Source organism: Salmo salar, chromosome ssa16 (assembly GCF_905237065.1).
Source record: "Salmo salar chromosome ssa16, Ssal_v3.1, whole genome shotgun sequence".
In the NCBI taxonomy this organism is placed as follows: Eukaryota; Metazoa; Chordata; class Actinopteri; order Salmoniformes; family Salmonidae; genus Salmo; species Salmo salar.
Window position 1 is genome coordinate 11,239,121 of NC_059457.1, and position 13,913 is coordinate 11,253,033.

General features: G+C 43.4%; 1 protein-coding gene across 1 annotated transcript in view; it reads right to left on the bottom strand.

Annotated features, from left to right (window-relative positions):
• LOC106573239 (neuron navigator 2-like) overlaps positions 1-13,913 on the bottom strand; it is a 100,983-nt gene that overhangs the window by 55,586 nt on the left and 31,484 nt on the right. The window contains 1 exon segment of the mRNA XM_014148126.2: positions 7,297-7,422. Within this exon segment, the coding sequence (XP_014003601.2) occupies positions 7,297-7,422 (126 nt within the window).

Genomic DNA, 13,913 nt, shown 5'->3' on the forward strand with positions numbered 1-13,913 from the left:
GCTAAAACAAGGTTGATTCAACCAGTTTGTGCCCAGAGGGAAGCTCTCTGTAACCATTGTCTGTAGGCCTTCAGCACTCAACAATGAACCGCTCACATCAATAAAACATATCCTTCAAAAGGAGCAACACAGTTTAAGGACAATTTGCATGCATGAATAGGAACATGTGGCCTGACATTAAGCGATGCACTACATTCAAGGATAAATTGCATTTCGCTGCCATTTTAGGAGCTCCTGTAAAGGTCTTGTCACATATTCACCACATCTAAAAAAGAATCCATTAAAACAAACACACCTGTAAAAAATATATAAGAAATGTACCCATTTTAAACTCCAACACAAAACTGTATAGATCCACAACACCACAAAATAAAGATTCTCTATTCTACTCTCGCACAAACAAGACAATGATAGTGAGAAAAAGCCAACTCAGACCCACATGGCTGTGGTCCTCCAGAATCCCCTGTCTGTCTGTCTGTCCATACCTGAGAGAGCCAGCAGCAGATATCCCCTGGCTGCAGTAGGAGCTACTAGGAGCTCGCCGAGGGAAGCGGCTGAAGTTGAACTGACTACACTTCCCCGTCCTACTCAGTCCTCCCGCTACAGCACACTGACTGACTTACTGACTGATCTCTCCCCCTGCAGCGAGACAGGCAGCCACACACACACACACTGGGGGGGGAGCGGCCTCACACACACAAACACACACACACCCTCACAACTGCCACAGAGGGGAGTAATCTGATCTGGGAGCAGAGTTAACCTGGGAAGTACTTCAAACACCACTTGAGTTTCTGAGTCACCATCCAGACAGCCAAGTCAGAGCTGATAAAACAGAACAGAACCTGTGAGGTCCTTCAAACATAGGTAGGTAAGCCTCAGATCTCAGAACAGCTTTACCTCTGAGATGTTCAAACAATAATAAGCTTTTAACATGATCTCAGAACAGCTAACCTAAGAAGCGCTTTAAACTCAGATTTGTCCAAACCAAATGCTTTTATTTTGCCAGGTGGATGGTGCGTATGCTTGGGGGGTATTTGTAAAGACAACAGCCCCAGGAGGACAAGTTGGTGGGTTTTCCTAAGCCAATCTAAATTGTACATTCCAATGAGGCTCATTTTCTTTCCCTGCTTTCCCTAAAAAGGATTGTTCAGGGTCACATCCCTGGGTCAGGGATCAAGTTTAAAAATGGCTGACTCACTAACTCAGAGGAAAACATCAACATTAAGCAATAAAGCCAAACCAGCCCCCTGGTCATCTCAATATCTCTCCACTTTCCAGTGATATTCAAGTGACATGCATTTCATAAAGATCTTTAGAATGACTGAAAGTAAGGTGGTCGCCCAGGACTGTTAAACTCTAACAAGCTGACTGACCCATATTTTAAATTTGCTTCAAAAGCAGAAACCAACAACACACATATAGCAGAACCACACTTGATGTCAAACCAGAAAGCTGTTAAAAGCAAACAGGCATAAAATATAAAACGTAGTATTATATTTATATGCGTGTTTTTTTTTACACACACTTAGAAAAAAGTTGTCATCTAGAACGTAAAACGGTTCTTTGTCTGTGCCCATAGGAGAACCCTTTGAAGAACCCTTTTTGGTCCCCGGTAGAACCCTTTTGGTTCCAAGTAGAACAGTTTTAGGTTCCAGTAGAACTCTTTCCACAGCGGGTTCTACATGAAACCCAAAATGGTTCTACCTGGAACCAAAAAGGGTTCTCCTATGGGGACAGCCAAATAACCCTTTAAGAACCCTTTATTTCTAACAGTGCATCATAAAAAGGGACCGCTATACATTTAGCTTCAGATTCAGTGTATAGAGGGAGTTTGATTGGCACATTCCAGGCTAGCAGGCTAGCAGCCCAAACCTCTGAAGCCAGTCGTGTGTAATGGCATGGCTGCCTCAAAGCCAGAGGACTGCTAGGAATTCAGCAGAACAACAAATCTCTCGACGGACTCAGTCTCTCTCTCTCTCTCTTTCTGACACGCGAGTGTCTGTCTCTCAAATGAGTGGAGTAATCAAGCAGCAGAGAAATGACACCATTTCCACTGTATTCTGTAGTTTCAGCTGTCCTGGAAAAAAACATTCCACTTCTGAATAAATTCGGTTCCGAATGAAAAAGAAATGAAGAAAAAAGACATTGCTGACAAGCTGACCTAAATATAATTAGTTAAGTCAAATTGTTTCTTTTCTGAGCATGTGCAGTACCTTAAGTAGTCCAGTTACTTCACAAGCTATTGGCAGCTAGCTGCTACCAGCAAAACATTTGACCCAGAGTGATCATGTGTTATGTGCTCCTCTGGCCTGGTCCGGTTGTGATTTCACATCTCTGATGTGAACCCAAGCCAAGTTCCCTCTCATTGTTCCAGTGTTACTCTGCTGAGACGGTGGGAGCTGGAGACGGACTGTGGAATAGCAGGTCACAGGGTGGAGTAGTGCTCTACACACACACACACCACAAGCAAAGTTACTCAAGCACACGTACATGCACACCGCATTTCAGAACAAACACGTGCGGGCGAGCACACACAGATACAAACATAAACACACACACACACACAATCAAAGCTCAAAATGCAGCTCAAAATCCACAACACGATACGCCACAAGAACAAACGCTGATAGAGTCACATTAGCGTTGAGTGTTCTTTTGTTATCGCTCTCTGAGTGTTGAACATTCTACTGCCTCTGCAGAGAAAAACGCAGGGAAATGACAGAGCACTTCATTCACTTCCACATTAAATCCACTTCTACCATCCATCCCTCCAGGTGACAGAGTACGATTTACTCCTTCCCTTCCTTGCTTCCTTTTCTCACCGGCTCATTTGCATGCCAATCGGCTGCAGGGTGTTATTCCTCTCAAGCATAATTAAGACTATTGTCTGGAGCCCTCAATTACCACAATTTAGGGTGTGAAACGCCTCTATTTCGAAACACTCTGACTGAAGGGCCAAACACAATGTAGTTTCACATCAGCGTGGCGAGGAGTTTGAAGAGGCCTCTCTTCCTATCCACATGACGTTTTCTGGTCAAGAGCTGAGATGTAACAAAAAAAAAGCTATGTCATTCATTTTTTCCCCCGTATATGCTTGGCTTTCCATCTGATTCTCGACAACGGCCCAATCATTTGAAAATATATCGGCATCCATCCACACAGCCGTCAGCGAAAAAGCATTTTGATCGTCGACGTTCAAATGCATCGCTTGTGTTGATCTTGCTCTGCGAAAGTGGTGGCTTTCTTAACCAGATGAACAGATAATACGTTGTCCCATCGCTCTTCCTCTCTGCCAGACGTTGTGTTGGCAGAAAGGACCCCATTGCTGTATTAGCTAAGTCCCCTCATAGGTACCCTCATAGCCAAGACTCACCAGACCAGACACAGCTCCTGGGAACGGGCATGTAACACAGCCAGCAACACGTCGCTAAATCACTTTCACACCACTCTGGACTCCTCTATCTCGCTGGTTTAACTCCTAGACAGTAAAACAATATGGTGTTTGTGTTCATGTAGTGTTTGCCTAGATTTCAGCCAATATCATACAGTGTCCTAAACTAAATCACATAGGCTGCCTTTAACTGTGTCAACAAGTGGTATCTGCTCAGAAGCTACTGGCGTGAACTCCATATGAGGTCGTCAACCTTTCGTAGCTGTTCTCCGCGTTCCAGCGGTATAGTGTCTTCCCTAGAGAACCAAGGAAGGTTCTTCACTTCTTCCCAGGGCGCAAATCACATGGACATAAAGAATGCTCATTCTCTCCAATAAGCATTCTCTCCGTAAGTTCTCATACTTTCTGCTTGTACCGTTAGAGCCCCATGACACTGCTCACTTATCTGTTGTGCAGCGGGCTGTTCCTCTGGTTTTCACAGCTGGGCTTCTAGCTTGTGATTGGGTTACAGAGAGCCAGTGGGCCACTGCGAGATCATAATGAACGGCTCACCGTTCATCACATTACACGAGATAGGAAGTCTTCAATAGCAAACAGACCGACTGACATCACGTCCGATCACACCGACCCTGAGAACTTTCTCATTCCTCCACATCACATTTAAAACAAAACACATGCCAATTCACATTAATAAACAGACAAAAAAAACACTTACTCCGCAGCTTACATTCTCCACTTTGTTATATTGTTCTCTGTATCCAGTTTGTCCCTTTGCGTTGCAGACAGCCTCTCATTCCCACTGCATGCATAACAGAGCAGAGCCGGAGCCCAGTCTGCACACCAAGGAGCTGCACTCAACAGGTAAGCAGCCCAGCAGACAGACAGCACGGTCACGACGACAGCCCTCTGCCAGCCACCCAGACAGCACAGGGCTATCACTGATCACTATCAGCCCTCAGCCCAGGCAGACAAAACCGGAGGATTCTAAACTATCGGCATTGTGCTCCCCAACAGACTGGAGTGGAGCCCCTCCCTGCTAGTTCTCTCTCTGGCTGAGGTGTGTGTGTGTGTGTGTGTGTGTGTGTGTGTGTGTGTATGTGTGTGTGTGTGTGTGTGTGTGTACAGTTGAGAGTCCTGGGGCTAGAGCAATGAGACACGGAAAATCCTCCCCTCTCTCTTTTTTTTCTCTCCACCAGATTCAAGCCCCCTCCAGCGCACTCTGCTACTCACACATACATTACTGGTACCCCACTCCTCTGTGTGTGTGTGTGTGTGTGTGTGTGTGTGTGTGTGTGTGTGTGTGTGTGTGTGTGTGTGTGTGTGTGTGTGTGTGTGTGTGTGTGTGTCATGTGTCAGTGCGTGTGTGTGTCTGTGTGTGTGTTTGCCTCTCTGATCATCATCTGAATACTAATGCATTTTTTCCCAGGACCCCCCCCCCCTGCGGTGTACTGTAGGTGTAGCTTTGAGGGGATGTATTCTCACTTGAAATGCGTGTGCGGGCGAGCTAAATGCAGCGCAAATGCTCAAACAGACCGGTGGAAAGAGCTTTTGGCGAACGAATACAAGTACTCTGGAACTACTGTATGAACTATAAAAATGGGCCAGGTATAGACATCAAATCAAATATCCGATACATCTCTATCTGAAACAACACTGTCCTCCCTCCAAAAATACCGCTTTCCAAAAGCCCCTTTAGGCTGAGATTACAGAGTGGAGCATCGATCAGAGTCCGGGAGACACAGCGTAGGGGCTTTTTTGAACCGCTGTCAGCATCTCAAAGACAATAAGGCTGAGCAACTGCAAGGGCTGGGGGACAAGAACGCATGTAATCAGGCAGGGTGCCAGGTTACACTGTTCTGTCTACCTCAGACTGCCTCAAGACAGCGGACTGCTTTTTCAGAGTCCTGTCCACCCCCCCCCCCCCCCCCCTACCCCACACTGGCTCTGAGCCTCCAAAATACACATGCATACATTTACACAGCATTGGTTAGGACACAGCTTACACCGTCCTGTCAGCCACAACACAAGTCTGATTTTACAGCATACTTCCTGTCCGTCACCTAATTTGAACCATTGGTATAAAAGACGCAAAAGTAGGTTTTTATTAAGGCGTTATGCTCTCTTGTTCGTTTTGTCTCAATCTTCACCTGACCATGGCAAGCAATTTTTACAATTCTTAAGATGTATATTAAAGAGCAGTTGAAACAGAGGCAAAAAAAAAGTTTTTTTTACATTTATTTTTTATGACAAAACAACTGGTTTGCCATGTTGCCAGAGTCTGCTGGTCCTCTATGTCTCCAGTTGGAAGCAGAAGCTCAGTGTGTCTGTGTCGAGTCGTGGCCTGTGGGCTTTCCAGTGGAGGAGCCCAGGATAACAGGGGATGGACCAGAGGGGAAGGAGGACTGAGTTTCCATGCCTGGAGTAAAGAGGGCTGTGTCCAGACAGGTTGGACACAGTGCGGTGGGTGGGACTATCTAACATTCTGCAGGATGGATATACGAGTAAAACAATCTGCACCCTCAGGCGTCTAGGCTACATGTACAGTTACTACACAGGTACACGAAAGACGGCATAGGTTCGGCAATAAAATAGTCCTTTTTGGCGAACGTGCATTGCAGAAGTCCGTGCAATTATCAATGCTATCGATACTGTTTTTGTTGTTATGGCTGTTATTCCTGCCAGTACGTGAGCTCAGCTGCTCTCCTGTAGGTGCTCCATTATTACAACCACCAGAACCCCTCTAATGTATCCCATTAGCTCTAACTCTGTGGGAGGTGGGCTGGCACCGGGTCTGTGCTTTATGCTAATGTTGTTAATACGTGGAACCACCTTAATTAATTAACCCCCCCCGACAGAATTCTTGATCTCTCAACAAAGGCCAAAACCAAAAACGCTACTGTTAACAAGTGTTGACTGTGTTGCCATGCCATCTGTGATTTATTTAGGATAGTAGTGTCCTTTCTGGTGTAAACCTTTGTTCACAACTGTAGACACCTTCATCAATAAATCAGGACACCCCTGTCGGTTCGGGCAGAAAGCACACAGCTGGATCGTCTTTGTGTACCTCTCTAACCTCCATTCATTAGATTGTAAACACCCCAAAGGGAATCAGAAAAGAGATGAGCCTGCGATGTCTAGATCTGTAACACAGACACATGGGAGAGGAATCAGGAAAGCGTACAGCGTCATATAGAGTCATTAGAGAACTCCCTTCTCATGTTGCTCAAATGAACAGCAAACCTGTTTTTTGTTTTTTTAAAGATAATGAAAAACCTCACGGCACAATGCCCTCTCCCCTATCTGACCTTGACAGTTTGTGTGTATGTACTGTTATGTAGGCTACGTGTGCCTTTTTAAATGTATGTAGTTCTGTCCTTGAGCTGTTCTTGTCTAATGATGTTCTGTATTATGTCATTCTGTATTATGTTTCATGTTTTGTGTGGACCCCAGGAAGAGTAGCTGCTGCTTTCACAACAGCTAATGGGGATCCTAATAAAATACCAAAATACCAATTACCTCCAAAAATGAGTTGGTTGGCTGAAGACAATGGGGGGGGGGACTGTGAGTGTCTACTGTCTACTCCAAACCCATCCATTACCCATCCATAGCCTGTAGCACTGAGGAAAATGCAGTCTGTTTTCACTCAGACTCAGTCAGCCTCCCAACAATGGCAGCTCTGTTGCTTCTAGACTGATCCTATTGGATGACTCAACATTCTACTGGATTCTTTGGCAGAAGCAGGGACCTAATCCACAAACCAATCCACAACTGGCCAAACTTACAGTAAACCTCTGTCTGGTACATGGTTCCTCGATAGGAACGTGTGACTGTACAGAAGCCTCACCTGACCCAAACACTGCAGGTGGGGTGAGGGGACAGGGGAATGGGTGGTGCTGACCTACCTGTCAGTGGCGTCCCCTTGGCCCTTGAATGTGTTGCGATGGAGCGTCTCTCGGACGGCGGCCATGCCATCTGGCAGGCGGTTGAGGCAGTGTGTGTACCGGCTCAGCCCGCCGTCCGTCATGTAGCTGCAGACAGACAACACAACAGGCCTGTCAGTCACAGTCTCTGTACCTGTCTCAATATCGGTGTCTGTCCTGGTCTCTGTCCTTGTCTCTGTCACAGTCCCTGTCTCAGTCCCTGTCTCAGTCCCTGTCAGTCTTGGTCTCTGTCCATGTCTCTGTATTTGTCCCTGTCCTTGTCTCTGCCACAGTCCCTGTCTCTGTCCTTGTCTCAGTGTATATCTATGTCCCTGTTTCAGTCTCTGTCCCTGTATATGTCTCGGTCCCTGTTTCAGTCTCTGTCCCTGTATATGTCTCGGTCCCTGTTTCAGTCTCTGTCCTTGTCTCAGTGCCACTCTGTCCCGGCCTCGGTCCCTGTCTCTGTCTCTGTCCTGGTCTCTGTCCCAGTCTCTGTCTCGGTCCCTGTCTCTCTCTCTGTCTCGGTCCCTGTCTCTGTCTCTGACCCGGTCTCTGTCCCGGTCTCTGTCCCGGTCTCTGTCTCTGTCCTGGTCTCTGTCTCGGTCCCTGTCTCTGTCCCTGTATCTGTCACATCTCTGTCTCTGCTGTGTTACATGACAGGCTGTACCGATCCACTTCACTGACAGGATTACAGCCTCAAACACATTACAATCCTGTTATATACTTTTATACTGTGTCTGACCTGAAGACCCCTATACAGAACAACCATGACGTGTGTCATCCCGAAAATGCACTGGAGACAGCTCAGTTGGAGAGGCATATTTGGTTCGTATCATCTGGTAATACTAACATTGTTATTCCGCATAGTATGTGGGTGATGTCAGTGCCAATAATACCGCTAAAAAAGAAGAACAACGATATCTCCTGTCAACATGGCTACAGAATATGGCACGGGCATTCAGAACGGTCACACCATCCCTGCAGTTGGAGAGGTGGGGGTTTGACATGATGGAAGAAATGACAACATATAAAACAAAAGAACGTGCCCAAAGTCATCTGAGCATTGTACCCGGAGGGCATACGAGACGACTAACCCGCCGCAGCTAGATAAACATTCACATTTGCTCTCAGTCAACACCAACTAACCCTCCATAATTACCCATTTTCAGTTACTCATTTAGAGGGCCATTGTCATGCCTTTAGCCCAGAGCAACGCCATAGGCTTACCAGCTTAGGTTGAGATAAATTCATTGAGGCAGTCCCATTGAAAGCACAGCTTTACTGTCATCCCTGCAACTTCACATAATCCCGAGCACGGTTTCACGCTAATCCAGGTGACACAGGGAGTCTCAGCTTGTCTTGGAGTGTGACAGGAAATCATGAGAAACTGCTTCTGTTTAAACTACCACTCATTAAACACATGCAATTGCTTCCCAAGCCTGTAGTACTACTTTCGTAAAAATATTTATGGGTTTGTTACTGCAAAGCATTTTCTATCTCTAACTGTTAGGAGAGCTGACCAACACCCAACCTGAGGGCTTGGTTTCCCCACAGCCATTTATAGCCATGTATATTAATGGCCTTGGTGTGTACAGACACAACAGCTCCCAAATCATTGTTGAAAAGGTGTATTTGAGTCACAATTAAAGCAACATTTTAATGTGACTACTGATTAACTTGGGTTTTGTTCACACTTACTTGGGTTAGCACACCCACCTCGGCAAAAGGTGCCTGACCCTAAACTGAAGCCACTAGAACCCCAAAGAATGACACATATTAAAGAGCGATATGTAATGCAGGCTTTTTCACATAAAACATTTTTTTTTTTTTCTGCTTTTTAAAAAAATTGAGTAGACTGGAAACATACCTGTCAATGTTGGCTTCTAGAAAATGCCAATCCTGCAGGTTGGTCAGAGGAGAGATTTCACTACTGAATGGTCAACTAAGGCTGGTCCAACACAAAGTCATCCGAGTCACCCAGCCAGTTCTCCTTTACTACTATCCTCTCTTTCTTTGTATCTCTCTCTTTCTCTGTCACACTCTCTCTCCTTAACACAACGGCCTCTCTCTCTCTCTCTCTCTCCACCACTCTCATCCCTGTCAAGTCTGTTCAGATGGCGGAGCTCTTCAGGAGGAATGATGGGGTCATCGGTAACAGAAGGAGCAGACGAAGGACCAGGGAGCTGCGAGCTCAGTGTTTCAGGCGGAGGCAGAGTGAGAGGAAGAGGGGAAGGACATGGCAGTACAGGACAGGAGAGCCCCAGCACAGGAGGGGAGGGGGTGTTGTTTGCGGAAGGGGTAGGGGTAAGAGGAGGGGCCGGGGGTATGGGCTGTGAGTCAGGGAGGAGCTGATTAGAATGATTTTCCTCAGAGCATCCTCCCCCACTAACTGGAGGAGGGATATGATTCGTTAAGGCTGCAATAGGTCACTTTTTTGGGGGCGACCCAACCAAATTCGCATAGAAATGTGAGTTATAGATCTGTCATTCTTATTGAAAGCCGGTATAAGACGCAGTAGATATGTTCAATGTGCGCTATTTCTATGCTGCCCATTTCTACGTTTCCTATTTACTTTCGGTTTTATACACCAGCTTCAAACAGCTGAAAATACAATATTTTTGGTTATGGAAAATATATTTCAAAGTGGTTTAGATGGTACAATTATTCTCTACACAATGACAGCTTTTTTTGTCATATAAACTGAAATTAGGCAAACTATTTGAATTTTAGGAACCAGGAAATTACCCTCAAACTGAGCAAACAGAGAGACTATGATTACTTCCCAAAATCGTTTGTACAAAAAGACATACTGCATAGAAGGAATCCTTACTCTCTAAAAAGTTACTGTTTAAGCCAACCTGATTATGGGCTTTAGGTAATAATACTTCATAGTGAGTGATGAAAGAGAAAGACACCAACCTAAATTAAATATCCCCTTTCATCTCAAAGATCAGGAAGTACCAATTACATGCAAGCCCCGGCAGCACTAGCATGAACAAAAGCCCATCATTTCCTCTGATAAGCAAAAGACCTAAATAGCAGCGTCATTTTCTAGGATGAACTCTTTTGAGTGTTTCGAGGTTGACAGTGACTGATGTGACTGGAGCTATACTGTAGGCAGCTATTAAAGCCGAGTCAGACCAGTTGTTGACTAACCAGCCGAACAGGTAAAAAGCCTGAACCTTTGTCGAAAGGAGGGAGTGGAGTGTATGCCTTACGCCTTCCTGTAAACAAAAAACAGCACCTACATGGGGAAACAAAAGATAAGTTATGATTTTTAATTAACCGCCTTTTGCAATGAGACACGCCACAGAGGATGACTCATTGACTGGCTCACTTTGTTATTAAGAAATAACAAAAATGTCATTCAATGCAAGCAAACCAAGTACACAGCAATATATTTCCAAGCAGGTCAGTGGTATATGGTAACCACAACCCACCTGGCCAAAGCACAAGTTCATAGAAGTGGTCTAATGTTGGTCCCTACCTCTTCAAAGGGCATAAAATCAATAACTTCAATATCTGCCAATGTTTAGGTTTTAGAGCTGCGTGCTTGCAGTGGGCCATCCACTAACTCTGGTTACTGAACAACACCGGTTGGTTTGAGCAGAGACAGGTCACTCATTTGTACTGAGTCACTGAACTCTCGACCACGCCAGGCCTTGGTTCAAAACAGAGTGAAAACCAGTAGAGTTTACTGGTCACGTTAGTATTAGGCCTATGTGTTCACCCAACCAGAAAAAAAATACAAAATAGATTTAAAAATATTGTGAAATATTTAAAATGGGCAAAATATTGAATTTATTGATTTATACATTTTAAATACATTCCAAATGATATAACATAATTCGTTTAAAATGTATATATAAATATAGGTCAAATGTATATCACAATATATGTTAAATGGATCAGAAAATGTATTTAATGTATTTAAAAATACATTCTGAAATAGATTAAAGAATGTATTTTAGAATACATTTTCACATGCTTTTTCAAACCGTTTGTGTTGCAAAATGCGAGATCCCACGGACTCTTAAGTAAAAATAATTTTAAGTACTACTTAAGTAGTTTTTGGGATATCTGCAATTTACTATTTATATTTTTGACAACTTTTACTTTTACTCCACTACATTCCTAAAGAAAATAATGTACTTTTTACTCCATACATTTTCCCTGACACCCAAAAGTACTCGTTACATTTTGAATCCTTTTCAAATGGTCCAATTCAGACTCTTATCAAAATAACACCCCTGGTCATCCCTACCGCCTCTGATCTGGCGGACTCACTAAGCACAAATGCTTTGTTTGTAAATTATTTCTGAGTGTTGGAGTGTGCCCCTGGCAATCCGTAAAAAAGTAAACATTTATAATCGTGCCGTCTGGTTTGCTTAATATAAGGAATGTGAAATGATTTATACTTTTACTTTTGATACTTAAGTATATTTAAAGCTAAAGACTTTTACTCAAGTAGTAGTATACTGGGTGATTTTCACTTTTACTTGAGTCGTTTTCTATTAAGGTATCTTTACATTTACTCAAGTACTGTAGGACAATTGGGTACTTTTTTCACCACTGACCATACTTACAAATATAGTTAGGATTTTGTACAAAATGTTTCACCTGACTGGTATCTTAGCAGGTAGAGTAGGGAACTATGGAACATTCAAGGACCTGAGGGTATGAGGTAAAATCCCGTTTAAAGGCACAATATTTCGATAAAAAAAAAAGTGAAACTAAACCTAATGTTTATCATAGAAGGAATGTAACCAGCTACATTTCCTCATGTTTTGTAGGCTGGCTACACCGAGAAAAGTACAGGAGAAAGGTAGCTACACATCAGTCAGAGTGCTGTCTTTGATAGAAAGCCCATTTGTGAACTCTTATCCGAGTGGAGAAGCGCAACTGAAGAACAAAATTTGTTTGATGCTGAGCAGAAATTACAATAAGAAGCATTTTAGATATGCGTTTTATCTTTTTTTCCTGCGTTAAAAATGAATAATTCTGTGTTAGGACAACCCCTAAGTTTAACTTGCTAGTTATCTAAGTAAGTGGCTGAATTAATGAGACCACGGAGCATCATATTTTGTAAGCTTTCTGCCGTGTTTGAGAAGTCAAAGCCCTTTGCATGAGTTATCTACAGCTGCCACTGCAGCTTGATTTCCTTGCGTTTTTCCTACTCTCTGTTCAGGGCCGTCTGCTCCTCCCCTATCTCCTCCTGAGCATAGCAGGCAGGCCCGTTGCCATAGAGACTCCCAGACACCACACAGACACAGCGTGTACACAGTACTCTTCTTCCTTCAGACAAGCATGCGTCAAAACTTTGTTCATTTGCCCAATGTCTCTTGTTCACATTCGCTTGTAAATATCCAAACTCACCAAAAATAATGTTTGCTCTTACCTATATATGTATTACTTTATGAGTTGGATTGCCTGTCTTTACAATTTGTTTATTTTCATTTGTGCTAGTTAACATATTTAGGTAGCAGCCTCCATGGAAATTCACTATTACTTGTGCTAATTTTGTTCGCATTCTGGTAATAGACGCCCAATGGGCTTTTTTGAGTTTTTGGCACCCCCTTGTGTACTAAGCCAGTAATACCGTGAGAGAAGGACGGTATGATGATATGAAAATCTGCATACCGCCCAACCCTAGTAAAAATTCATTTTTATTGTACTTGACACATTCCAAAAGCATACCAAAAGTACTAACATGCATTTAAATGCATTTAAATTACTACAAAAATGACTACAAACATAATACATTATCGGTCATTTAGTGACTCCATGTCTTTCATGTGTATATGGCAAATAAACAAATGAACTTGATGAGAGAATTGCATCGAACGTCCAGAACTTAACGTGTACTGGGTCGTTCCACAAAATGTGTGCTTTTTTTTGCGTCCCTTTGATAAGTTAAGTAGAAATGATGCACCCACATAGAATTTTAAAAGCCAAATATATAGTGCCCTTTAATATACACCACATGGAGAGCTCAATACATCTGCTTTTCAATATGAATGAAGACATACTAGTGCAAGTACTCTTTTTGGCAATTTTCTGGTGTTTTGGGGTGAATCCTGAGCATAACACATTAACCCTGTTAACCATAGTTAGACAGCCTAGAAATGTGTGAATAATTACATTTTTTTGTGTGAATCTTGCATGCAATTGCCCTTCCCTGTTGCACACAACACGCTTATATTCCCCCTGTCACATGGGGATTCATGGCTGATTTAACTAGTAATTACCAGTTGGAGGGCCGTTGAAGTGGATTTTTACCAGATGTTCCCACTTCCCACTTGGTTACGAATGCACCATAACACCACTAACCAGCCACCGTAAAGCCGTATAATACCACTTATTGGAAGCACAAGACCTTGACATATTGTGGTGTGTTGTACGATGTATAGTTTTAGTTTAAATCGATAAAAACGAGAAATAAGAAATAACAAAAACAGGCACTAGATTTCTTTTCATGATTTCATTAAGCTGAAGAGAGGCACTTACTATAGTCTTTTTTTTCACCTCTTGAGATGGGAAAATTCTTTTTTTTTTTTACGAGGTTGAACATGTGCTATTTATGACGGAATGTTCAAATT